The 26038-nt window shown below is 41.6% G+C and overlaps 3 protein-coding genes across 4 annotated transcripts in view; 1 reads left to right on the top strand and 2 right to left on the bottom strand.

Moving 5' to 3' along the window:
* The window catches only part of LOC128378601 (pentraxin fusion protein-like), a 106959-nt gene extending 90799 nt beyond the window's left edge, over window positions 1-16160 (top strand). Inside the window, exons 1-4 of one of the 2 annotated variants that reach the window (XM_053338169.1) lie at window positions 11736-11830; window positions 11955-12021; window positions 13231-13438; window positions 14618-16160. In XM_053338169.1, the coding sequence (XP_053194144.1) occupies window positions 11970-12021; window positions 13231-13438; window positions 14618-15023 (666 nt within the window). In that variant the 5' untranslated portion in view covers window positions 11736-11830; window positions 11955-11969 and the 3' untranslated portion in view covers window positions 15024-16160. Of the gene's footprint in view, window positions 1-11735; window positions 11831-11954; window positions 12022-13230; window positions 13439-14617 lie in introns of those variants that run through there. The other variant, XM_053338170.1, reaches the window with a different exon arrangement.
* Window positions 319-2486, bottom strand: LOC128378599 (pentraxin fusion protein-like). Its single transcript, XM_053338167.1, has 4 exons — window positions 2475-2486; window positions 2262-2328; window positions 1756-1963; window positions 319-1043 (listed from the first exon to the last, which is right to left on the bottom strand). The coding sequence occupies exons 2-4, from the start codon at window positions 2311-2313 to the stop codon at window positions 626-628; spliced, it is 678 nt and encodes a 225-aa protein (XP_053194142.1). The 5' UTR covers window positions 2314-2328; window positions 2475-2486; the 3' UTR covers window positions 319-625.
* LOC128379335 (gastrula zinc finger protein XlCGF57.1-like) lies at window positions 7891-10924 on the bottom strand. Its single transcript, XM_053338953.1, has 2 exons — window positions 10737-10924; window positions 7891-9825 (listed from the first exon to the last, which is right to left on the bottom strand). Exons 1-2 carry the CDS (start codon window positions 10800-10802, stop codon window positions 7891-7893), a joined length of 2001 nt encoding a protein of 666 aa, XP_053194928.1. The 5' UTR covers window positions 10803-10924.
* Window positions 16161-26038: the final 9878 nt, after the last annotated feature.

Consider the following 26038-nt stretch of genomic DNA (forward strand, 5'->3'; position numbering starts at 1 on the left):
TATACATGCTTCCCCTTGGACAAATTCTGCAGAGATATGGTGTTTCTTTCCATTTTTATGTTGAGGATAGTCAGGTGAACATGCTCTTTAGATCCACAGACTCTGACATGCTGTGTGCACTAAATGACTGCCTTTGCAATGTCAAAGACTGGATGTCAAACAACTTTCTTCGTCAAAGGACAGAACTTTTGAGAAAAAAAAGAGTTTCAATGTTCATTTTGGCACATGACCATTATTTTCAGACAGACATTAAAAGTTATCAACCTGTCCTTTAATGTCATATTTGAAAGAATGTAAACTTAAAATAATTTGGTGTGTGCAACACATGCAAACTACTCTAGTTTTGTGTGCGCAGTGATGCAGTCTTAGTTTGACATTATCATGAAATACATTAGACCACAACAGCCATTGTCAGCATGCAAGATTTTATTAGATTGAAAACAATTATGTGGTTAGAAATTATGTGTGACACTGTTATGAGTGCACAGACATCCACTTCAATCATCAAATAATCTTCTGTTATTTCATACAGGTTTAATTTGGCAATATTGACTTCCAAAGCTTTATATGCTTTACATTATGACTCTGCCTACATTAATCCAGTATGTCATATGTGACTGTTCAGCTACAGTTCACGATGAAGAACCTTTGCCCCCCCGTGACTTTTAAGCTTTGAACTTTCCCAGTCCAAAACGTTTCCTCTTGGCACTCTCATCCCAGAGGACATGCCGTGGATGGTGCTGTCTGAGAGGACAGAGTCCCACATGTTGACATCACTCATCTCCCCGACAAAACTCTGTTTGGCATCAAAATGACCGCCATAACTGTCAAAATCTTGTCCGATGGCAACCTTGCCCTTGGGACGCATTGTGTGACCTGGCTTATAAATTTTAGTCAGGCTTTTCCTCCCATTCACGAAGAGGGCAGTAGCACCTGTACTAGAATCCCAGGTGGCACACAGGTGGGTCTCAAGGGCACCGAGATGAGGGATGTGGAAATTAACACTGTCTGAATCCGCTGACGTACTCAGGTACAAGCCCACACTGTAACACACACATATTCACTTCATTTGTACAGTCTTTCATTGCAAATTTAAACCATAAGAGCTTAGTACATGCCAGTCAGTCCCTCCAGGAAATTGTGATTTTGCAATCACAATAACTAACACATATTTAAGAAATCTCAGACAAATGTCCAAAACCATGCAATTTTGCTAAATTATAATCATAAAAAAAATATTTTTTGTGAATGGTTTATTTTAATGGCATTACTGGCTGATTTTATTTGTTGCTAATACTGAGGTGAAAGTTTATTTAAACTCATAGATGGAACTCTAGTTCAGTATTTTCTTTTTTTATATAATGTATCACAATTCTTGAGAGAAATTGCTGCAAAATTGAGCATTTTGGCCACAATAATCACAAAAATACATAAAATCATGGAGGGACTGGGCAGTGATGTCAGTTTAACACATATGACTTATAGAGTTCATCAGTTAAGGTCAGTTGCCTTCAACATTGAAATTCATGCAATAACACACAAGCACACAATAGCATTAGCAGTTAGTACAAGTAGGAGTAGTATTGTCAGAAATAGTAATTATTTTTAGTATTTCACCGTAAAAATGGTAAAATTTAGGAGAATGTAGTGACAAAATATTGCCTCATCTTGGATCCTTAGTATCTGGTAAGAAGTATTAGTATTGTCAGCAATAATCTCATGTGGATGTCACAAAGTGGAGCACTAAGTGTTTACCTGCCATCTTTTAAACGCCACAAATTCAGCTCATCAGCCTCTGGAGTCCGATAGGTAAAGAGGATGATCTCACGCTCGCTAGGGAGCTCTGTGGCAAGACGCATGCACAGAGTGAATGCCTTCAAGTTCAGATGTCTAAGAGGGGTCAACTCAACATGATCTACATTTGTCTCACTGGGGAATACCACGGTCGGAATGGGAACCCTCACTGAAAGACAAGAGACTTAGAGAGAGATTTAGAAGTTACAAAGAGTTGGCAACAACAATGAAAACATCCCATTGGCAAATGTTTAGCAATATATAAGACATAGTTACATAGCCACATGTACAGGAGCTCTCTATGTAAGAATGAGAATTTCAAACTATAAGCAACAGGTAACCATTGACGAGATTTAAAAATAGGTGTAATGTGAGAACCTGTATGATCTAGTAAGTAGTCTTGTGACACCATTTTGGATTGCGATCAAGAGGACAAATATTGAGTGAGGAGAAAAGTAGACAATTACCTGCCAATGCCATGGAGATGGCAATGAGAAAAAGAGCGCATGAAAATCTCATTTTGTCAAAGCAAACCTGCAGAAAAAAAAGAGAATTTACTTAAGTCATTGTAAAAAAATGTCCATTTTGAATTAAATGCAGTCTTTGACCACTGCCAGTAGTTTTGATATGTAGAAAAGACTTCATAGAGATATAAAAGTAGAATGAAGCTGTATACATACTGTGCCGCTGTGAAGAAGCTGCTGCAGAACACCTGAACGGAGGGTTTTTATATCTTTACCACCCAAACTCCTCCCCATTAAAATATACTGATAACAGGATCTCTTCACCATTCCTTGTTTGTCTTATTAATTAATTGAGAAAAGATGCATGTGCCAGGTCACCCACAATATGATCTTGAGGGCATACAAATGTGAAAATATGAACAGTTCTTCTCAGGACATCTTCTACATGCAACTGAATTTGGATCCTGTTGGTAGTAACCCAGCACAAAAGAACAAAGCATACTCGTTAATGCAAAACTGGCAATTTACTATGTTTTTCAGTTGTCTACAAATCCAATGAGAAGACCCAAACCAAAACTGAGTTGATCCCATTGGTAAAGTTAGATGAACTGAACGGCGCTCCACCCAGTCACAGCTATTTGACCAATGTGCCAGGCCAGGGAAGAGTAAGCAGTTGGAGTTTTTTGAGTGCGTTCAAACAGTGCTTCTGTCACTTACAACTGGCCGTGATAACAGGTTAGGGCATAACAGATCAGAAGTATGAAAAGACTAGTTAATTAGTTAGTAATGTAGAATATTCTTTGTACCTTGTCTAGTTACATGATGTGTCAGCTCAGCTAACATTAGTCACTGACCATGAAACGAACTATCCTACATGCAAGATAGTTAAAGTCACAACTGTTGTGTTTTTAGATTGTTATGGACAAAGAAGAGAATTCACCACAGAGACATTAAAAGAGCTTCTCGCAAAAATAATAACCTCTTCCTGCCTCCTGGTTTTGTCCACCTTTGATGTATTGTAACTGTCAAGTGCAATGATAACATACGTGATTATACCAGACGACGATTTCTGTTGAAATTAAAATATCTGGATTGATTTGGTGGGCCCAAATTATAATGAAGACCAGTTTTTGTACCAAGCTCCACTCTTTCATGTGGATTAATCTAAAACCTCTGCAGTTTAGGAACTCAAAGGGGGTATCAATTAAAACTCTTCTTAGTCAACCCTGAATTGCCAACCATTTTGACCATGTTGATCATGCCACTTGTGAGTGGTGATGCCAACAATGGGGATAAACTTAGGCTTAAAACAGGATGTAATGACATTGCATATACTAGTGGATAAGCTGGTTTCATTAAAACTAGAATAATAATCACTGGTTTTCTAAAGTCCAGCAGGCTGGATGTATAAAATAGTTTACTGCCTTATATGTAATAAGCAGGATCTTGTAGTTGATTCTGAATTTTACAGGAAGGCGATAGAGGGAAGCAAGATCAGGGCTAATACAGCTGGTTCTTATTAGAAGTCTGGCAGCTACATTTTGTTCTAACTGCAAACTTCTTACATCATGCTGAGTGAAGCCCATGTAGCAGGAATTACGGTAGTCTGGGAGAAAATGAATGTGTGGATTCAAGATCAGTAGAGGACAATATAGATTTTACTTTTGCAATATGCCTCTCCCTGAGCTACTACCTTATTGTGGTGGAGGGGATTGCGTGTCCCAATGAACCCAGGAGCTCAGTTGTTGGGGCTTTTATGCCCCTGGTAGGGTCTCCCATGGCAAGGTCCTGTGGGAGGGGCCAGACAAAGGGTAGTTCAAAAAGACCCCTTATGATGGTTTTCCGTGTCCCTCGCCTGGAGCCAGACCTGGGGTTGGGGCTCGGTGGCAAGCGCCTGGTGGCACAGCCCGAAAAGGGAACATGGGACCCAGACTCACTACTAGTGAGGGAGGCCAAAGGGTTCGGGTGCGCTGTGAGCTGGGCAGCAGCCGAAGGCGGGGACCTTGGTGGTCCGACCCTCGGCTACAGAAGCTAGCTCTAGGGACGTGAAACATCACCTCTCTGGTGGGGAAGGAGCCTGAGCTGGTGCACGAGGTTGGGGTTGGACTCTCTTCCACTCTGGAGTTGTCACTGGTGAGAGGCACAGGGCAGGGGTGGCAATACTTATTGCCCCCCGGCTTGGTGCCTGTATGTTGGAGTTCACCCCGGTAGACGAGAGGGTGGCCTCCCTCCGTCTTCGGGTGGGGGGATGGATCCTGACTGTTGTTTGTGCCTATGGTCCAAACAGCAGCTCAGAGTATCCACCGTTCCCCCTCAGGATCCCCTGGGAAGAACTAGATAAAGTGGCTGGGGAGAGGGAAGTCTGGGCTTCCCTGCTTAGGCTGCTGCCCCCGCGACCCGCCCCCGGATAAGTGGAAGAAGACAGTACGGTACGGCACTTTTGCAATATGTCTTTATTGAAGGAAAAAGGCCTGGACAAGCTTATTAAAATGTCAATTGTCATGGTCGAAGATGATATCATGATTCTTAGCAGTAGAAATAATGTTTGGATGTGGAAGTGGACCAATAAACTGAGCAGCTGCAGTAGCAAAGTCATCAGGACCAATTCAAAGAACTTAAATTTTGTCAGGGTTTAGGTGAGAGGAAATATGAATCATCCACTCCTTGGTGGCACCTTAACACTCACAGAGGGAGGACAGATGGTTCAAGTTATTAGATTTGGCAGAGAAGTATATTGGTGCATGTTCAGCATAACAGTTACCACTGAACAAATGACCCAGAGGAAGCATGTACGATGAGAACAGGATTCGCCCAAGGACAGAACTCTGTTCTGAATAGAAGCAAAAAAACAAACATGATTACTGAAACAGACATTAAAATATATATTTCTTAAAGAAGAATGAAACCTGTTTATAGCTGTGCCAGAAATGCCCCAAGCACCACCACCCTTTCACGATGTTCCTCGCAGCAGAGGAGATAAAGTAGTGTGGCCATGAACAACAGCAAAATGCAGTCAAGACTGTCACACTGAACTGAGACATGAAAGCTGTACTTTTAAGGGACCCAGATGTGCTGTCTGGTATCCAATTAAAGAAAAAGGAATCACACATCATATTTTGACGAGTACCAATTTAATTTTTAACCACCATTTTTTGTCGTTATACACAAAGGTGTGTGTATAATTTGTGTCTAAGGCAGCTCCTCTGACTGGATCTTTGCTGACAGACAAGTCTACTAATGATCACTGACTGTTTTCAGCCATTGGTGGAAAGTAACTCAGGACATTTATTCAAGTACTTAAGTAGACTTTTGAGGCACTTGAGTATTTCCATTTGATGCTACTTTATACTTCCACTCCACAACATTTCAGAGGGAATTATTGCACTTTCTACTCCACTACATTCATTTGACAGCTTTAGGCACTCTTCAGATGAAGATTTGATGCAATTAATAATATAATAAGTTCATAAAACATAACCCATTTTTAAAGATGAAATCAACAAGCCATGAAAGAAATCTGACACTCTTGATGAACATCCCGCTGATATCGTATAGCAACTCCCCAAGCGCTCTTAGGTATGTTTATTGTTAAAACAACTATTTTTTTTAGACATAAAAGATGGCATCCATGCATCGTGAGCTCTACTGACCTGTCCACGATGGTGAACCTCTACTTTGTACCTCTAGTTTGTATTGAAATTTGTCACTTATTACTTCTTACGCTTCGTATTGTTGTATTGTAATCGACTATGCAGAATTTATTAGTTTTGGTTAAAGAGCACTAACGCTTTTTTTGTGTTACCTGTTGCACTTAAGGATGGACTGTAATTATATTGATAAAAGGTGGGATTGTTAAAGTAATGAAGGATCAAATGATTGGTTTATCATTTTAACACATGATCGTTAAGTAAGACCATTGTTTTTGCCTTGTAATTGTGCGTGTCTTGTGGAATTATGGCTCATGTATTGTTAAGAGGCCCACTGCTCTTTCCTTGCTTTGACCTGTGTCCACAGCAGTGTTGGGGAACGTTACTTTTAAAAGTAACTAATTACATTACAGTTACTTCTATTAAAAAGTAACTAGTTACATTACAGCATTACCTACTGAGAAAGGTAAGTGGTTAGAGTATTTTGCATTACCAAAAATGAAAACCCCTTCGTAATTCCTCGAGCATGTTGTTTTAGTCCAGATTAAATATAATGACTGCAACATCATCACACAGCCAAATCTGGACCATAATCTGTATATCTTTACACTAATAGCAGGAATGACAGACCCTTCATCATCACAACAGGGCAACAGGCTCTTATTACTCGGGCACAATTTACATGTCACTGTAATGTTCTTGCTCTTATTTCCTCCCATAAAATCAAAATAATGTTTCACCGAGCGGGCGTGGACTGCCCATCCACCTCAAGGTGTAATTATCAGTCTTTACAGCTTGAACACTTGCTGTGGAAGTTAGTATGCACACAGACTAGTTATGTTACTTTGTAACGTGTTACCTCCGACACTGGTCCACAGTAAGGGAGAAGCTCTGAGTTTTGGGTTGTGTGGACTATGGTAAAGTGTCAAAAAACATTTATGGCTTGAGGTCCTCACTTTCCTGTGTCATGGAGGCATATGACACTCATGTAACACATGTGTATGTAACTATATGCCTTTTAATCATATATGCTATATCATTTCTTTTTTTCCTTCAGAATCTATCATAGATTAGGTTTGTTCTTTGCTCAATGAGCCAAGCTGATGTCACTCTGTGTATATAGTCTCCTTATTTTACAACAGTGTTTTGTGTATTTTTTCATATTTATGTTTATTGTTTTTTGACAATTTCCACAATATTAATTTGGAGGTTTGCACCGACGTGCCGCAACCTGTTCTTCCATTTCAAGGAAGGAAGATTGCCCTGGTGGCTGAGGCAGCTGTATTAGGAACATCGACTCCATTTCATTGTTTTTTGTTGTTGTTGTTATTTCGGATGACTGCGACCTTCTTTCCAGTGAAACGGGACACAGTAAGTGCTTGTAACTCTTGGTGGATTATAGATAGATGTTACTTTTTCAAATTCTTAAATTGTATAAGTATAGTTTAAACCATGCACTGATAGTGGCTGAAGTTTTTGTTTGTCTGTTTATGTTGTTCCAAGTAAAAAAAAACGGGATTCCTTGCACAGAATTTGCCTAAGGGAGAGAAGGTTGGTTCCCTTGTCTAAAATTGCACAAAGAGGGAGAATTGGTCTTTTGTGTCTGGGTCCGTTTGGCATAGACCAATAAAAAGAGCTGGGTGAGTTGGGAACTCACCTATTTGATTTCAAGCATAGAAAGGGAGAATTTGCCTTAAGGGAAAGGAGTGGTGACTCTTGCCTAAAAGTTTAAAGGGAGGGAATAGTGTCTCTCACCTAAAAGAAGAAGCAACAAAAGAAGAATAAAGCCCTAAGTGTATTTGTTATACACTAGACACACTTTTGTGTGTCTGTTAAGCTGAATTGATGTGTGTGAGTATAAGTTTATGTGCTGCAATGTCTCTAGATGTGTGTGTGTGTAACTCTTGTGTATTTAGGGAAAAAAAGAACAATTCCAGTTGCATGCATGTGAATTTAATTGAAAGTTTTACTCATCATGTCATCTTTTAACTGAGAACTCCAGACAGGTCGAGTCCACTCTCTACACACAGTGTGAGTGAGCTGATGGTGAGAAGCTTCCCGCTAGTGTGGACACGCTGATGACACCTCCGATTAGTAGAGGAGGAGAAGCACTTCCCACACTGCTCACAGGTGTACAGGTTCTCTCCAGTATGAATGTGCTGATGTGTCTTTAAATGTCCAGATTCAGTAAAACTCTTCCCACACTGCTCACAGGTGTACAGCATCTCTCGAGTGTGAGTGCGCTGATGTGTCTTTAAATGTGCCAATTGAGTAAAACTCTTTCCGCACTGCTCACAGGTGTACGGCTTCTCTCCAGTATGAATGCGCTGATGTTTCTTGAAGTCTCCAGAGTGAGCAAAACTCTTTCCACACTGCTCACAGGTGTACAGCATCTCTCTAGTGTGAGTGCGCTGATGTGTCTTTAAATGTGCCAATTGAGTAAAACTCTTTCCGCACTGCTCACAGGTGTACGGCTTCTCTCCAGTATGAATGCGCTGATGTCTCTTGAAGACTCCAGAGTGAGCAAAACTCTTTCCGCACTGCTCACAGGTGTACAGCATCTCTCTAGTATGAATGCGCTGATGTCTCTTGAAGTCTCCAGATTGAATAAAACTCTTTCCACACTGCTCACAGGTGTATGGCTTCTCTCCAGTATGAATGCGCTGATGTGTCTTTAAATTTCCAGATTCAGTAAAACTCTTCCCGCACTGCTCACAGGTGTACGGCTTCTCTCCAGTATGAATGCGCTGATGTCTCTTGAAGTCTCCAGAGTGAGCAAAACTCTTCCCGCACTGCTCACAGGTGTATGGCTTCTCTCCAGTATGAATGCGCTGATGTCTCTTGAAGACTCCAGAGTGAGCAAAACTCTTTCCGCACTGCTCACAGGTGTACAGCATCTCTCCAGTATGAATGCGCTGGTGTTTCTTTAAATTTGCCAATTGAGTAAAACTCTTCCCGCACTGGTCACAGGTGTAGGGTTTCTCTCCAGTATGAATGTGCTGATGTTTCTTTAAATTTCCAGATCCAGTAAAACTCTTTCCGCACTGCTCACAGGTGTACGGCTTCTCTCCAGTATGAATGCGCTGATGTTTCTTGAAGTCTCTAGAGTGAGCAAAACTCTTTCCGCACTGCTCACAGGTGTACGGCTTCTCTCCAGTATGAATACGCTGATGTGTCTTTAAATTTCCAGATTGAATAAAACTCTTTCCGCACTGCTCACAGGTGTACAGCATCTCTCCAGTGTGAGTGCGCTGATGTGTCTTTAAATGTGCCAATTGAGTAAAACTCTTTCCACACTGCTCACAGGTGTATGGTTTCTCTCCAGTGTGAATGCGCTGATGTGTCTGTAAGTTTCCAGATTGAGCAAAACTCTTTCCGCAGTGCTCACAGAGGTACAGCTTCTCTCCAGTATGAATGTGTTGATGTTTCTTTAAGTCTCCAGGTTGAATAAAACTCTTTTCGCACTGCTCACAGGTGTACAGCTTCTCTGCGGTGTGAGTGTGCTGATGTCTCTTTAAATGTGCCGACTGAGTAAAACTCTTTCCGCACTGCTCACAGGTGTACGGCTTCTCTCCGGTGTGACTGTGCTGATGTCTCTTTAAATGTGCCGATTGAGTAAAACTCTTTCCGCACTGCTCACAGGTGTATGGCTTCTCTCCGGTGTGAGTGTGCTGATGTTTCTTTAAATGTGCCGATTGAGTAAAACTCTTTCCGCACTGCTCACAGGTGTACAGCTTCTCTCCAGTGTTGATAGACTGATGACACTTTAGACATGTTGAGGAACAGAAGCTCTGCTCACACAGGTCACATCGGTGTGTTTTCTCCCAAGTGTCGGCACGCTCATATCGATCAGTTTGTCCTTCTTCGAAACCCTCCTCAATCTTAACATGAGGTCCGGCTAGGTTTTTGCCTGTTTGTTTCTACAATGCAAAAAGAGAGAAAGAGAGAGACAGGTAGGCATTAGTTGATGGTGTTGTAGTCAAGACCACCTAACCCAAGACCAAGACCAGAACATACCAAGACCAAGACTCTGAGGCTGTGAGACCAAGTCAAGAAAGAGAATCAATCATAATAATCATGTGGCTCGACATTTACATTATTCCTCTGCTAAAAAAAAAAAAAATTAGGAATGTTAGTAAAATACAAATAAATGTGCGGTAGTGTTGTGTACCGTTTCATATTTTGCTATATCTATATCGTTGTGATGTATATCACACTCTTTATGGCAGTACTATTCATCATGTGGAGTCTGTCCATCTTTTGTGTGGATTGTAGTGTTAAAACTTTCAAAGTAAAATAAGTAATTGCTTGCATTTGAAGTTGATGCGAGTTTTACACTCAATCACAGTAAAATATAAAAGATCACTGCAGTGGTCTCGACTGGTCTTGAGATAAAAGTCATGGTCCAGCTCATCCGAAACTGAGTGAAGACAAAGAAAATGCAGCTGATTCAGAGACAAGACCAAGATCTTAAAAATGTGGGACTAAGACTGATCTCAAGTATTACAACACTATTAAATAGTGGAACTGAAACCAGTTTTAATGCATGAAAAACATGGAACAATAGATGTGAATAAGTCATTTCCTTTTCCAAGCCAATCGTTTTCTTCTACTAAACACCTGTGAGTGCTGTACGGCTCTTACACCATGGCCACTTACCAAAAAGTGTGTTCAAATGTGTGTTTTCTTGTCAGTTTAACTCATGGTTAGGTTAGTTTCACCTGTCAGTTAGATGCTAACAGAGCCTGAAGCATTGGAATTGTTGCTATGGTTACAGGTTCCATTTAAAAAGAGAGTCCAACATTTCCCAGGTGTTTTTTCTGGCTCTCACCTCTGCTGATGAACTCATGTTACTGCTGCTGTTAGTCTTCATCTCTGTCCGATATTCCTCTTCCATCTATCACCGTAAAACAGCTACGTTAATGCCAATTAATTACAATACACAGCAAAGAGTGACAGTCAACCCTAACCAGGCAGTCATAGACTCAGACAGCCACCATACCTCCCTTCACTTTATGATGTGCATGATTTTAAAAAGAAGGATTTTTAAGGAGATTGCCGTTACTGTCGTTAACATAACAATAAAGAGCTAAAATACTTCATTAAAATAGTTAAATCCACAGTGTCTTGCATAACACCAAGTCTTAACTTTTGCAGAGGAAGAGAAGTGCAGCCACTTGACAACAGGAACAGTTACAGTTTACAGAACAAACAAACACCAAAATGCTTTAAAATATAACATTTATAACCTAACACAGTAAAATAAGATGAAAAACACTTGTATTTTCTCACCATTTCTCTGTTGATGAAGTTCAGCAGCCTCTTGCAGGTAACATTTGTAAGTTTGAAAGATGCACTGATTGTTTCCATGGTAACAGCAATCAAATCAAATACAAACTACAAACAGATCTGTTAGCCCTATCCAATGTTTTTTGAATATAAACAGGCCATACTATGACAAACTAATGAAAAAAATGAATGAGAGAAAAACTGAAATTGCAGCTGTTAAACAGGATAATTCATCAGTTCACACTCTGATGAACTTAAATAATAGGCCTACTCCGTTTTAAGGGGACATTATGTTCTTTTTAGTGCACTGCATACTGGATTAAAGTGTTAGCCAAGACCAACAAAAGCTCAAAGCTCAAAACGTCCATATGATGTTGCTCTATATACCTGGACTTTGAATGTTTAGATAGATAAATAGATGCTGTTTTTTAAGCTGGACCCTGGACAGTAGTGACTTTACAAACTAGCTTGCATGTAGGATAGTCCATTTTAATGGTCAGTGACAAATGTCAGCTGAGCTGACACATCACATAACTAGACTGTTATCGATATATTTTAATGGGGAGGGGTTTGGGTGGTCAGGCTATAAAATCCCTCTATGCAGATACTCCATAGCAGCTTCTTCACAGAAGCACAGTATGTATACAGCTTCATTCTACTTTTATATCTCTATGGAGTCTTTGACAGCATTTAACTAAATATTTCAAGAATAACTGAGCACATGTGCAATGACTTAATTCAAATCTCTCATTTTCTACAGGTTTGTTCAGACAAAATGAGATTTTTATGCGTTCTTTTTCTCACTGCCGTCCCTGCGGCGTTGGCAGGTACTTGTAAGCTCTACTTTTGTGTCCTAATGTGTGAATGTATGGAAAGTATAACTGTAATGTTTTATTCAAAAATGTAAAGGTGAATGAACTCATTAGCTGAAAGTAACTGATAAGCTGATGAGCAGAAAATTAATCAGTGAATATTTTTGGTTTCATCTTCTGAAATGTGAATAATTACTTGTTTCCTTTGATGATATGATGACCAGCCTTGCATATGAATGAGTCATTTCTGTGTTAAATTTAATGTGTAAAATGCATCAAAAGTCTTCTCCAAGAGATTGTTTAGTCATTTATTGACTTATTGTTCAAATCTTTGATAATTATCTTGAAGAATGTTATAAAGTGACAACTGAGGAGTAAAAAAATGAGTGAAGAATGACATTACTTACATCCAAGTTTAAGAAAACCTTTTCAGTGAAACCACATGCAATTTAAAAAGTGCATTTGATTTGTTTGAAGACCTTAATATCTCCAGTCGCAATTAACCTGCAAAATAATCTGATATATTTATTATATATACACACCGGAAATATGTAAATAAGGATGAAATTCTGTTGGTAGACAGTGATTGCAAACAAGATTAATGTAGGCTTTTCTGACATTAATGATCATTTGTGTTATTTGTGAAGTCTGCAAAGAAAAAGTGGCCCTAACAAATGTTCAAACCTTACTCTGAATACATATCGTTGTTCATGACAATAATTCCTGAACATATCTCAAAAAGTGTGCTCACTTCTGAAGCATTCCTAACCCTCCTGTTGTCCTCAGGTCAAGGAAGGACAGAAGGAAGGAAGAGAGGGAGGAAGGAAAGGAGTAAGGAGGAAAAGAGGAAGGAAGGAGGGAAGGAGGGAAGGAAGGAAGGAGAGGAGTAAGGAGGGAGGGAGGGAGGAAAGGAGGAAGGAAGGAAGAAAGGATGGAAGGAGGAGGGAGCAAAGAAAGAGGGGAGGAGGGGAAGAAGGAAGGAAAAATTTGACCCAGGAGGACGACAGGAGGGTTAAGAGATACTTTTAAGTTGAAAGAATTTACATTCATTTGAAAGTTTGTGAAGAGTAAGTGATGGATTTTTATTTTTCCTTTTAGGGCCCAAAAATATACTTAAACAAAGTATTTCTGGTTTACTGACAAACTTTCACATCTTTAAATGTTTGCCAGTGGGATGTTTTCATTGTTGTTGCCAACTTTGAATCTCTGTTTCTTGATTTTCAGCGATTGCTACCATGAAGTCAGTGGTATTCCCCAGAGAGACAAATACCGATCGTGTTGAGTTGGCTCCTCTTCAACCTCTGAACTTGAGGGCGTTCACTCTGTGCATGCGTGTTGCCACAGAGCTCACTGGCCAGCGTGAGGTCATCCTCTTTGCTTATCGGACTCAATACTATGATGAGCTGAATTTGTGGCGTGAAGCTGGCGGCAGGTAAACACTTTGGGCCTGATCTACTAAGAATAACTGCGTAAATGAAAACAGGTGCAGGCAGTAGTATTTAAATGAGGGTTTTGTGTCTTAATGGAGAGTTTGGACGAGCAGAAAGCTGCAAATGTCACAGGTGTCTTAAATCTCGGGCACACAGACAGTCAGTTAAAGTCCAATAATGGGCAATTTAATAACAGGCAGGCTTTGTTAAAACAGTCAATAATGGGGGAGACAGAGGGGACACAGTCTTTAACAGGGATCCCAGAAAGCTGGCCAGTCTATGGTGCTCCTTTTTGTAGTCTGTACTCCACCTTTGTTCCAGGGGTTCTGTCCAAAAAGGAAGGGGAAAGGGGGCAAGATGGAGTCAGGCGACGAGGGCGTGGCTACAGCCTTAGTGCACTCAGTTGTCAGCAGGGCGCTTGTTGGATTTTCCGTCCAGTAGCAGATTTTGATGTGACTTACCGAGGGCGACACAGAGCGCACACACAAAAAGAAAAAGAAAAATCTGTTTTCTATCGCTTATTTGCACGTCATGTCTTCTTTTTATAACGTCACCGAGGTTGACAAATCTACTTAAGTACAGTAACGAAGTACAAATACAACCTCCCACCTCTGCTAGCAATACATTGAGGGAATCAATCAATCTTCATTTCGGTATTTAAGTTTAATAAGATAAAATATGAATAAAAAGTCAAAATAAAGTGTGCTGTGAACAGTTAAAACCAATAATAAGAACAATACTACAGTACCACTCCTACTTCTATTGATACAAATCATCACAACATGCTCTTGTGTGTTGTATGAAATTCAATTTTGCATGAGCTTGATAACCTGTCATGTCAGATGGTTTGTTACACAGACCCATCTGAGAAGTCTTCCTTAGAAATCCTTGATAAAAGGAAGGCACTTTAAAAAAAAAACACTCGATTGGTCCAAATTAGTGGTTTGCACCAATCAATTTAACTGCCTCACAAGGTCAGGAGAACGAGCTAAACTCATGAAATCTGTGATGAATATGTGTTAAACTGACTTTATTGACACTTATCAAGCCCTGTTTGTCTTTTAACATTGATATTTAATTTTGCAATGGTTTGTACTACTGTGCAAATTAAGTGTGTGTGTGTGTGTGTGTGTGTGTGTGTGTGTGTGTGTGTGTGTGTGTGTGTGTGTGTGTGTGTTTAGATTGTCCTTGTACCTGAGTTCATCAGAAGTTGTTGCCTTCAACGTCCCTCAGCTTGGTGCCCTGGAGACCCACCTGTGTGTCACCTGGGACTCCAGTACAGGTGCTACTGCCCTCTTCATGGATGGAAGGAAAAGCCTGACTAAAATCTACAGGCAGGGTCACTCAGTGCGTTCTGGAGGCAAGGTCGTCATTGGACAAGATTTTGACAGTTATGAGGGTGATTTTGATGCCAGCCAGAGTTTTGTTGGTGAGATGAGTGATGTCAATTTGTGGGACTCTGTCCTCTCAGAGAGCACCATCCAAGACTTGTCCTCTGGGAAGGCAACATCAGTAGGAAACGTTTTAGACTGGGGAAAAGAGTTTAAAGCCAGTGTAGGAGTAGTGATTTTAAATCGTGAACTGTAGCTGTAATGGTCACATATGACATGCTGGAATAATGTAGGCAGTGTCATAATGTAAAATAAAGCCATATAGTCAATGTAGCCAGCTTAAACCTGTATAACAGTGATTATCAACTGGCGGCCCGTGGGCCAAATCCGGCTCGCCGAACCATCCAATCCGGCCCGCGACTGGATTCCATAATTATGAGGATCAAAGAGAAAATATCATGTGGTCCATACTATTAAAGCAACTGAAAACAGCAACAACTGAGACTCTTAACTATCAGTAATCCCCACCATTTATGACTCTATACATTCTGAAATGAGGACAGACACAAAAGGAGGAAAAAACAACTGGCATAACTTAAAATAGCATGGTATACCTGGTACCAGAACAAAACAGGTCACAAATAATGTTGTGCCCTTACACAGGGAAAGTAGTGAGGGAAGAGGGATGAATAAACACACACTCTGATCTTGCCTTCACTTGTCTGTACTGAGTGAGGAAGAGTAGCGCGATTCCCCCTACTGGAGCCCTGAGGCATTACCAATAGATCGACGCATAATCAACCCAGACAAAGAACACACATTACCTATTTGTATTATTTACACTCTGGCTGCATATTCTCCACAGTAATAACCTTAGCAGTTTAGTTGAAATAACAATGAAATGATGTGTTAAGAAGTGGAACACAAGGCATAACGCTGAAAAGGAATAAAATTATGTTTCTGGAAAATCAAATTATTTTTAAATTCTTAACTACCACATTCGCACATCAAATAAAAAGTCAAGGCAAAATATCTCTATCACTCCTGGTGGTTGACTGTGGTATAGGTGATAGGAGCCTGACTCATAAAGGCTAAAAAATACCTTCAATTTGTAATGAAATGGAAAAAAATATAAACAATAAACATCAAATAATAATGTTATGCCAAAATTTGATTTTTATTTGAGGGTCCGGCCCCCAAGGTGACTGTCCGGTAAAATTTTGGCCCTCTGACAAATATAGTTGGTGACCCCTGCTGTATAACATATAAGCAGAAGATGTTTTTATGGTTAAAGTCTGTGCACTAATGTCAGTGTCATTCATGAGCATTTCTTACCACAAATGTGGCTTCTCACTGTAATTGTTTTCAATCCAATAAAAACCTTTGATGATAATGGCTGTTGTGGTGGAATATATTTCAGGATAATGTCGATTTAAGACTGCACCAGTACTCACTGAACATATACATAACCAGATTGGTTATTCCATGTTTGCATGTTTTTTCAATTAATGATATGACATTTAACCCTCCTGTTGTCCTCAGGTCAAGGAAGGAAGTAAGGAAAGGAGTAAGGAAGGAAGGAAGGAAGGAAGGAAGGAAGGAGTAAGGAGGGAGGGAGGAAAGGAGGAAGGAAGGAACCCTAACCCTTTTTCACCTGGGAGGACGACAGGAGGTTAAGGAAGGGCTCTTAAAACAACAGTCAGCAGCCTAAATGAACTTTAAAGCAGTTTTTCTTGCTGTAATGATTCCTCCTGTTCATACTGACCATTAGATCCTTCATCATGTTAACAGGAAGTGATGGAGGACTAAATCCACAGCCCTTCTGTGGAAACATGGATTTAAAAGTTGATCTGAAGCTAATATGAAGCTTCAGCGTCCAAATGAGTCAAATCTTCATCTTCTATGTTTCAACGTTACAGTGTTTTTAGTAGCAAAGTCTTTTTGTTACTATACTTCCACCACAGAGAAACAGGAAACACTAAGAGGAGATATGATGCTAAAAAGACTGTAAATGTGTCAGATATCGCCACTGGCGTCGAAGTGGGGGGGAGAAACTGGAACAGTGTACCAGGGCCCCAAGCACAGGGGGGCTGTGGGCTTTTGTTTAAATACATCAGTTATAAAAAAATGACATAAATATAAAATATAAAATAAAATCAAAGTTGCTATGAAAGTTCAATAATAAGGTTGCTTTAATCAAATGAAGACTGTCTGACACTACCTGCACCCCCTTGCAAAAATGCAAAATGGTTCATTCCGCCTGGTAGGACTCGCTAATGTTAAGAGTTGTTAAGCGACCCATTCCTACACAGAGCTCTGTGCAGCAACATGTTTCTCTCAAAGAGTAAATCAAGCTGTCAGAAGAGAAAGGAGAGAGAAGGAAAGAAGGCAAAGACTAGGCACCCAGATGCTTACAAAGTTGTTTTCAAGTAAAGGTTAGTTCAGCCCAAATATTAAAACACATTATGATAGATGAAATACCATGGTTTAAATCAGCTCTCCCAAGTTTGGCGTGAGATCGCATCCCAATCCGCTGAAGGAGGTGCCGTCGGGGAGGGGGCAGGGGGATGGCGTGTCAGGTGTGGCGTGAGAGTGTGTGAACTGCTTGAAATGCGTGTGTCTCACGGCCAATGCGTGAGAATGCTTTGAATGGAGACAACCCATTAACACAGCCATGCTCACCAAAATCAATAGCTCTCTTATGGAGCTTTTCCACTACACAGTTCCAGCACGCCTCGGCTCGTTGTTTTTGTGTTTCCACTAGGGATATACCTGGTACCTGCTACTTTTATAGTATCTGCTCTGCTGAGGTTCCAAGTGAGCCGAGCCGATACTAAATGTGACGTCAACAGACTGCCGGCCGCCGATTGGTCAGAAGAGTCGTCACTGGTAGAGTCATGAGCCGTCCCACACAAGAATCAAACCCGCCATTTTTAAATACCGGCAACAGAGTTACAGCCATACAGCTCAATTTGGTTGCTTTGTGTGAGACAGAAATGCACATGCAGCAGCAAGTACACCATCGCCTCCATGTCCTCCATTGTTTATGCGTTTGTGTCGCCTATAAAACGAAGTCACGGCAGTTTCGCGGAGCCGTTGCTATGACGACCCCGCCCACGTTGAGTAGGTACCTTTATTTGTAATGGAAAAGGTCGTTCCTGGAACTGAGTCGAGTCGTGCTGGAACTGTGTAGTGTAAAAGCGCCAATAGGTGAAGGCTAAATAGACTTATAACAGTTATTATAAAATACTATTTGTAACTATTACAGCAGCTTACTCATTTTCACTCTCACATAATACAGCAAATGTCCATTACCCATTAGCGAATCTAAATCTTACTGTCAGACCTGGACATAAATGAGGACTCAGATGCAGAGGTAGGAATAAGGCGGACTTTCATTGGTTCCAACCTCCTTGACAGAGCGACAAAACAGGCTAGGAAAAACTTTACTCTATCAAGGCAGGAATCTAGGGAGAAAATAAACAGGGAGAATATCTTCTAATAAAACAAAACCACTCCTAACGAGGAGGGAAAAAGGCTTAAAATACTAAGGACTAAAACAACAGAAAATCACAACTATTGTAAGTGTGGCTCCGTCTCTTTATCTTTCATAAAAAACACACTTCAATTATGGAGCGAGCAGGTAGTTGACGCGTGTCTTAGGCCACAAAAAACTCCACAGTTCTTCTTTCTCACGAGGGTTTATTGAAAACTTTCTTAAAGTTACAACAAAAAAGAAATAAACTGTGCAGCAATCCAGACTTAGGCGATAATCATTATCATAAATCCACTTTTGTCACGTTATCTTATCACGGCTGTCACGGTCAAAAACTAGTGTGCTCTCCTCGCCTCCATAGTCATACAGAACTAAATTACGCACATAGGCTATCACATTACGCACGTCTCAGCCAATAAGAAGAGAGCAGCTGCTATTAACCAATAGGTACTCTTATACCTCAAATAATACATAAAGGGTAAATTCAACAAATTAAATTATTTACCATTGTGTGTAAATTACAAAATGGCTCTAACATAACCTGCCCCTAATTGCTAGGTTAACAACATATCAATTACCAAACACAAACACTTAGAGCCCTTATCTAAACAATAAATCCTTTTCACATTTTTTTTTTTTTTTTACATGTGATTCAAGGTAAATAAATGTCTTCATTCAAAACAAACAAACGAATGTCCTTGTCTTATTCAGACTCTTTTAGTCTTCACGATGCCTCCTCCAAGAGACATATCTTGGTGATGGGTCTCTCTAACGTGCTTGTCTTGGTCTGAACACAGACACTGCGGACCGTCCCCTTTGAGTCCGGCATGATCTTGACAATTTTCCCTATCAGCCAGGAATTCCGTGGCGCAGAGGAGTCCACAATGAGGACGACGTCTCCCAGGCTGAAATTTCTTCTTGTTGTGCTCCATTTTTGTCTTTCTTGTAAAAGAGGTAGATACTCTTGTGTCCACCTACGCCAGAATAAATCTGCCATATATTGGATTTGCCTCCAGCGGCGGCGTGCGTAGAGGTCATCCTTGGAGAAGACACCTGGAGGAATATTTGGCTGTGTTCTCATCACCAGCAGATGATTTGGGGTCAAAGCCTCCAGATCATTGGGGTCGTTCGAGGCTGTTGTTATGGGTCTGTCGTTGATGATACTCTCCACTTCACACAAGAGTGTCTGTAGACCCTCATCGTCCAATAACTGTTGTTTCAACAGGGAACTTAGGACTTTCCTGACTGTTCTTATTTGGCGTTCCCAAACACCTCCGTGGTGGGACGCAGCAGGTGTGTTAAATATCCATCTAACTCCTCTTCTCAGCATTGATTCTTGGATCTTAGGCTGGTCCAGGTCTTTTAAAGACTCCTTCAACTCTCTCTCTGCACCGACGAAATTAGTGCCGTTGTCGGACCGGAGAACAGACACTTGTCCTCTTCTGCTTAGAAAGCGACGTAGTGCATTAATACATGAGCTGGTGTCGAGGGAATGCGCTACCTCTATGTGAACTGCTCTACTGGTTAAACACGTGAAAAGCACACCATATCTCTTCACTTTGCTGCGGCCTCGACTGACTTCAAATGGGCCGAAGAAATCCACGCCGGTGTTTGTGAAGGGCGGCTTATCTGGCAACAACCGATCTTCTGGCAAATTTGCCATTTTTTGTTCACCGGCCTTAGCGTGTAGTCTTCTGCATGTGTTACACTCTGAAATCATTCTTTGTATTGCTGAGCAGGCTTTTGGTATCCAGAACTTCTGCCTCAGTCTGGCAAGAATGTAATTTCTCCCGGAGTGTCCTGTCTCTTCATGTATGTGACGGAGGATGAGTTTTGCGATCCAATCATCTTTGTGCAAAATAGCCGGGTGTTTGGCATCCAATGGCATCGCAGACCGGCCTAGCCGTCCTCCTACTCTCAGCACTCCGTCTTTCAAATATGGATCCAACTTAAAGATATGACTATCCTTTCTGACGTGATCCTTTCCATCCAGCAGGGCTTTAAGCTCTTCTGCATATTCTCTTCTCTGACACAGGCGAATTAACTCTGTCTCCACCATGGCGAGATCTTCAGTGGTGAGAACTTGTTTTCCAAAGCTTTGCTTGTACTTAAGCATCTCTTGCTGGAGCAAAGACTCTGCTTTAAATGTGTCGTTTTCATGTTTCTGTATTGTTTCTTGGAGCTCTTTTCTTTTCTGTTTCATGTTGAGCAGGATCTCTTTTAGGCGTATCAGCCATGCTGTTGCTTTCTTGAGTTTATACCAACTTGAAAAGTGACGTACAAACTGACTCATTACGTCCAATTTTTCATCTGTTTGCACCAGAGACACTTGAGCTGACCTTTTGACCTCTGCATCTTCTTCTTCTAAGAAAATGGGCTGGTCTGGGCGTTTAGGCCATTCATCCTCAGATCTTAGCAGGAACTCTGGCCCCTGTATCCAGTTCTTGCTCTGCAGCAGACTCTCAGCGCTTAACCCTCTCGAAGCCTGATCCGCAGGGTTGTCTGCTGTGCTCACGTATTTCCACTGCGAGGGCTTTGTAGCTTCTTTAATGAATGAGACTCTGTTAGCTACGAATGTCTTGTAGCGTGCAGCATCATTTTCAATGTACTTTAATACTGTCACACTGTCTGTCCAGAATCTTGACTCACTCAGCTGCAGCTGCAGCTCACACTGAAGCATCTTATCCATCTTCACAGCTATAACAGCCGCTGTTAACTCCATCCTGGGAATGGTAATCAGTTTGAGCGGTGCCACTCTTGACTTCCCGATCATGAATGAGGTGAGCTTCTGGTCCTTCTCATTGGTCAATAGGAGATAAGACACAGTGCCATAGCCGTCATTGCTGGCATCAGAAAAGTGGTGCAATTGAGCCGTTTTGATGACACCAAATCCTGCAGGCTTGATGCACCTACTGACACAGAAAGATGACAACTTTTGTAGATCTGACAGCCACTTTTTCCATTTCTTTGCTTGTTCTTCTGACACTGTATCATCCCATGCTTTTTTCTCTTTGCAGAGTTCCCTCAGAAGCAGCTTGGCAGGAAGGACGAAAGGTGCCAGGAAGCCCAGAGGGTCGAAAGCTGAGCCCACAACTGACAAGATTCCTCTTCTAGTACATGGTTTTTGCTGTACTTCAATCTTAAGCTTAAACATGTCAGAGTTTGTGCACCAATGGACGCCTAGCGCCCTCTCTGTGGGTAGCTGGTCGTTATCCAGATCAAGATCTTTAATTCCTGAAGCTCTGTCTTCTTCTGGAATTGACATTAGCAGTGCTCTGGAATTACTTGTCCACTTGCTCAAGTGAAATCCTCCACTGAGGCAGAGTGTTCTCAAATCCTTTGCGAGCGCAACAGCGTGCTCGTCTGATGACACTGAGCTCAGACAATCGTCCACATAAAAATTGTTTAAGATTGTCTCAACTGCTTCAGGCGATGCCCATGTTTTTCCGTCTTCAGCTGTCCTCCTTAATGCATATGAGGCGCAGCTCGGTGAGGATGCTGCTCCGAACAGGTGAACACACATTCTGTAATCTGCTGCCTCTGAGCTCAGGTCGCCGTCCGGCCACCATAAGAAGCGAAGCAGATCTGAATCCTCCTTGGGTACCTTCACCTGGTAAAACATGGAGTCAATGTCTGCCATCATGCCCACCGTATCCTTCCTGAACCTTGTCAGAACTCCTACCAGCGTGTTCGTGAGGTCGGGGCCTTGAAGGAGTCTGTTGTTCAGTGATACTCCCTGATATGATGCAGTACAATCGAAGACAACTCTTAACTTTTTCTTTTTTGGGTGGTAAACTCCATGATGAGGAATGAACCAGAGTCTCCCATCCTCACACTGCAGTTCCTCTTCTGGGACCTTGGTGGCGTAACCTTTGTTTACCAACTCTGTCATAAATCTGTTGTACTCCTGGTAGAAGTCAGGATTTCTTTGAAACTTCCTCTTGAGGCTTGTGAGGCGCTGTTCAGCTAGAGATCTATTGTCCGGCATTTTTATTTCTTTGTCCTTCAGTGGCAATCCAATACAATAGTGACCATCAACTAGCTGTGTGGATTCTTTGACTGAGTCAAGGAACTGATGGTCTTCCTGTGACATCTCTGACTTGTCATCGTATCCTCTCTCTGGGAAATCCGCGTTGTACAGCTGAGTCAGAAGGTTTTCCACGTTGGACACAGAAATGCGGTTGACTGAATGACTTACGACGTCTTGGTTAGCTGCTGCAGTGCCTCTGAGCGGGCCGTTGATAACCCATCCAAGAGATGTCTTAACTGCATAGGGCCCGTCACCTCTACTATTTATTATCTGCCGAGGCTCCATGGCTTTGTAGACATCAGTGCCAATAAGCAGGCCAACTTCTGCCTCTATGTGCAAGAGGCGAACTTCATGCAGATAAGGCCACTGATCCACATCTCTCTGCAGAGGAATGTTTTCTTTTTTCACTGGTATACTTGGTTGAGTGAACACCTGTGGAAGGTGTATGTAATTCTCCTCTTCCAAGCCACACACTTCCAACTCTGACAGAACATGAGTGTTTACTTTCTTCTCAGAACCCATAGTAGTGAGTAAAAGCTCTGCTTTTCTTCCTCGGAGGTTAAGCTGCTGCATAACATCATCAGTGCAGAAGGTCGCCGTGCTTCCTTGGTCTAAAAACGCATAGACCTGCATTACCATGTCACTTCTTTTGGACTTTATCTTCACTGGAACTATGGGGAGAATAGTTTCTTTATTACCTGCCCCAGTATGTCCTCTGTTTTCATGCTCAGCTTCTACAAAAGCACTGGTGACTTCGCCAGTGACTTCTGTGTTCCTGTTTTCATCCCTCTCTTGCAGGGCTGGAGCATCTCTTGTGACATGAAGAATGCTTGGGTGTTTTCCTGAACATTCGCCGCATTGCATCCTTTTGCGACAACTTTTACTCAGATGACCTTGTGTGAGGCAGCCAAAGCAGAGTCCCTTTGTGGCTAGGAATCTGATTCTTTCTTTAGGGGTCTGTTCCTTTATTTTCTCGCAAACTTCCAATGTGTGACTCTTTTTGCAGTACATGCAAGGACTTTGAAAAGCATCGGCTGATTTGGCTGGGCCATGCTCCTTCTGATGTGACTGTTGAGCGCCACTCTGTCCTCCAGCTGGAGAGACAGTTGTAGCAAAGCTACTCTTGGGGTTACTTCTCTTAATGTTTACCTTAGTTTTCCCCTTCTCTTCTATGTTGAGGTCCAAGATGTCTCCAAACAGCGGGTCGTTGATAACCTCTGCCTGCCAGTTGATAAAATCCACAATGTCAGAAAACTTGGCTCTTCTTCCTTGGCTTGTGTGAATCTCATATGCTTGATTCCTCCAGCGCTCTTTCAGCTTAAAGGGTAACTTTGAGATGACAGTTTTCATGTTGCTGGGGTTATCCATCTCAACCATGTACTCCACGTTACTCATGGTGTTTCTACACCCTGTTAGGAACAACGCGTATGAATGTAGAGCTTTCCTGTCTTCTGTTTTTATCTGTGGCCATTGGAGAGCTTTCTTCATGTAAGCCGTGGCTATTCTCAGTTCGTCCCCGTAGTGCTGTTGGAGTAGCCTCCTTGCTTCTTCGTAACCCTCATCTGGTTTCATATGTTCGCAGCTGAGAACAAGGTCACGAGGTTCTCCACTTGTGTACTGTTGCAGGTAAAGTAACCTGTCCTGTTGACTAGCAGTCTTTCTCTCAACAGTTTGCTCAAACGCTGTTATGAATGAGTGATAACTGAGCGGGTCTCCATAGAATATTGGAACATCTCTTCTTGGAAGTTGTGACGTGCGCTGATGCCTCACCAACAACTCTGTTATCTCGTTTTGACGCTGCATTATTTTACAAATGCCATCAGATGTGACTGCTTGCTGCACATGGTTTACTGGTGCTGCTGAACTATCTGCTCCATAAGCTGAAGCCCTGGCATGAACATTAGCAGGCTGAGATGTGCGGAGCGCAACCATAGGTGTGGTGTAACTCACTTGCGTACGTGGCTCCTCATCTTCATCTTTAACTTGACAGGTGACCCTTCGACTTGCCTTGTGCCTGCGTTCTGATTCGTAATATTCATTCATTCCATCCTGACCATCCTCATAATTTGTGTAAACCTTTATCTTTGCATTTGATGCAGCAATCTTGGCATCTAGATCCAACTGTTCTTTGCGTGCCTTTAAGCGAACCTCCTCCATCTCAATGTCTTGTTTTTTATTTAAGAAGGCGGCTTGTGCTCGCAGTTCTTCACGTTCTGCTTCCAGCTTTAGACGAGCGGAACTTGTGGTGGAAACCTGTGATGAGCGACTTGCCACTGAGCCATCTTTTCTCCCTTTGGATGCATGACCAATAACCTCAGAGATGCTGTCACTTGGCTTCACATCATCTTCGCACTCATTATCATCATCGTTCTTTTCTTCTTCAGGATAATTCTCCATCCTGTCAATCCAATCCTCTGTTTCTTTAACAAAGTTTTCAATGTCCACACATTTGGGCATAAACCATTTTTCCTGATCCTCTTTCAAATCTTCTTCCTCAAGAAGAGGCATCAATGCAGCATTTATCTCTTTAAATTGTCCATAGAACTTGCCAAAAATAAACAGTGCTTCTTCTTTAATGATTTCCACATTAGCTCTGTTTTCCTTTAAGGCTTGAATGTGATTTGCTTTGCGACTAATCTGTGATAACTTGCCTTTTCTTTCACCCTTGAGCCTGTTCAATTTTTCTTCTACAGCCTTTGCCGTGGGCTTGGGCGTCCTCTTCTGGCCGTCCGCCGCAACGTCCATTATGCACGGTTTCACTCTTAATTAACTTAAATGCACACAAACTGTCCTCTTGCTTACTTGATGACAGCTTCTCACTCTTCTTAAAACATGTCCGCGAAACATTCCAAGAGTTTAAACTTCAAGTGTGCTCTAAGGTTAACCACCGCGGCTTAATTGTGGCTGCTGCTCCGTTACTCACTGCGTGGCTTATCCACATCCAGAACGGCGCTTGTTCTATCTTCTTATTTATTCCTCTTCTTCTCCTGTAGAGGTCTCCATCCGTGTGCGTCGTTATCTCAACGAGCTTAGTTTTTGACTAATGTAAGTGTGGCTCCGTCTCTTTATCTTTCATAAAAAACACACTTCAATTATGGAGCGAGCAGGTAGTTGACGCGTGTCTTAGGCCACAAAAAACTCCACAGTTCTTCTTTCTCACGAGGGTTTATTGAAAACTTTCTTAAAGTTACAACAAAAAAGAAATAAACTGTGCAGCAATCCAGACTTAGGCGATAATCATTATCATAAATCCACTTTTGTCACGTTATCTTATCACGGCTGTCACGGTCAAAAACTAGTGTGCTCTCCTCGCCTCCATAGTCATACAGAACTAAATTACGCACATAGGCTATCACATTACGCACGTCTCAGCCAATAAGAAGAGAGCAGCTGCTATTAACCAATAGGTACTCTTATACCTCAAATAATACATAAAGGGTAAATTCAACAAATTAAATTATTTACCATTGTGTGTAAATTACAAAATGGCTCTAACAACTATGAAAACAAAACACTGGAGGAACCAAACTCCGTTCACAAAAGAGAAAAATAAAACAGAAAATCAGAGGCTCTATAAAACTCTAAGAAACTACTACTCTTAATCTGTGAAAAAATACAAACAAAAGATCACTCGCAAGGAGGCAAAGAACACAGGCTTACTTGACGTGAATAACAAGGCTGAGGAGACTGGCTGGGGTGCACGACAGAATGAGACACTCTGGCACAAGACAAGGGAAGACGCAGA

Source organism: Scomber japonicus, chromosome 18 (genome assembly GCF_027409825.1).
Source record: "Scomber japonicus isolate fScoJap1 chromosome 18, fScoJap1.pri, whole genome shotgun sequence".
Taxonomy (NCBI): domain Eukaryota; kingdom Metazoa; phylum Chordata; class Actinopteri; order Scombriformes; family Scombridae; genus Scomber; species Scomber japonicus.

Excerpts from the sequence above, each read along its gene's own strand:
- LOC128378599 (XM_053338167.1), bottom strand. The coding sequence starts at position 2,313 with ATGAGATTTTCATGCGCTCTTTTTCTCATTGCCATCTCCATGGCATTG. Across the intron at positions 1,964-2,261 it reads CATCTCCATGGCATTGGCAG|TGAGGGTTCCCATTCCGACC; the intron begins GTAATTGTCTAC and ends CTTGTCTTTCAG. Across the intron at positions 1,044-1,755 it reads TGGCGTTTAAAAGATGGCAG|TGTGGGCTTGTACCTGAGTA; the intron begins GTAAACACTTAG and ends TGTGTGTTACAG.
- LOC128379335 (XM_053338953.1), bottom strand. The coding sequence starts at position 10,802 with ATGGAAGAGGAATATCGGACAGAGATGAAGACTAACAGCAGCAGTAAC. Across the intron at positions 9,826-10,736 it reads ACATGAGTTCATCAGCAGAG|AAACAAACAGGCAAAAACCT; the intron begins GTGAGAGCCAGA and ends TTTGCATTGTAG.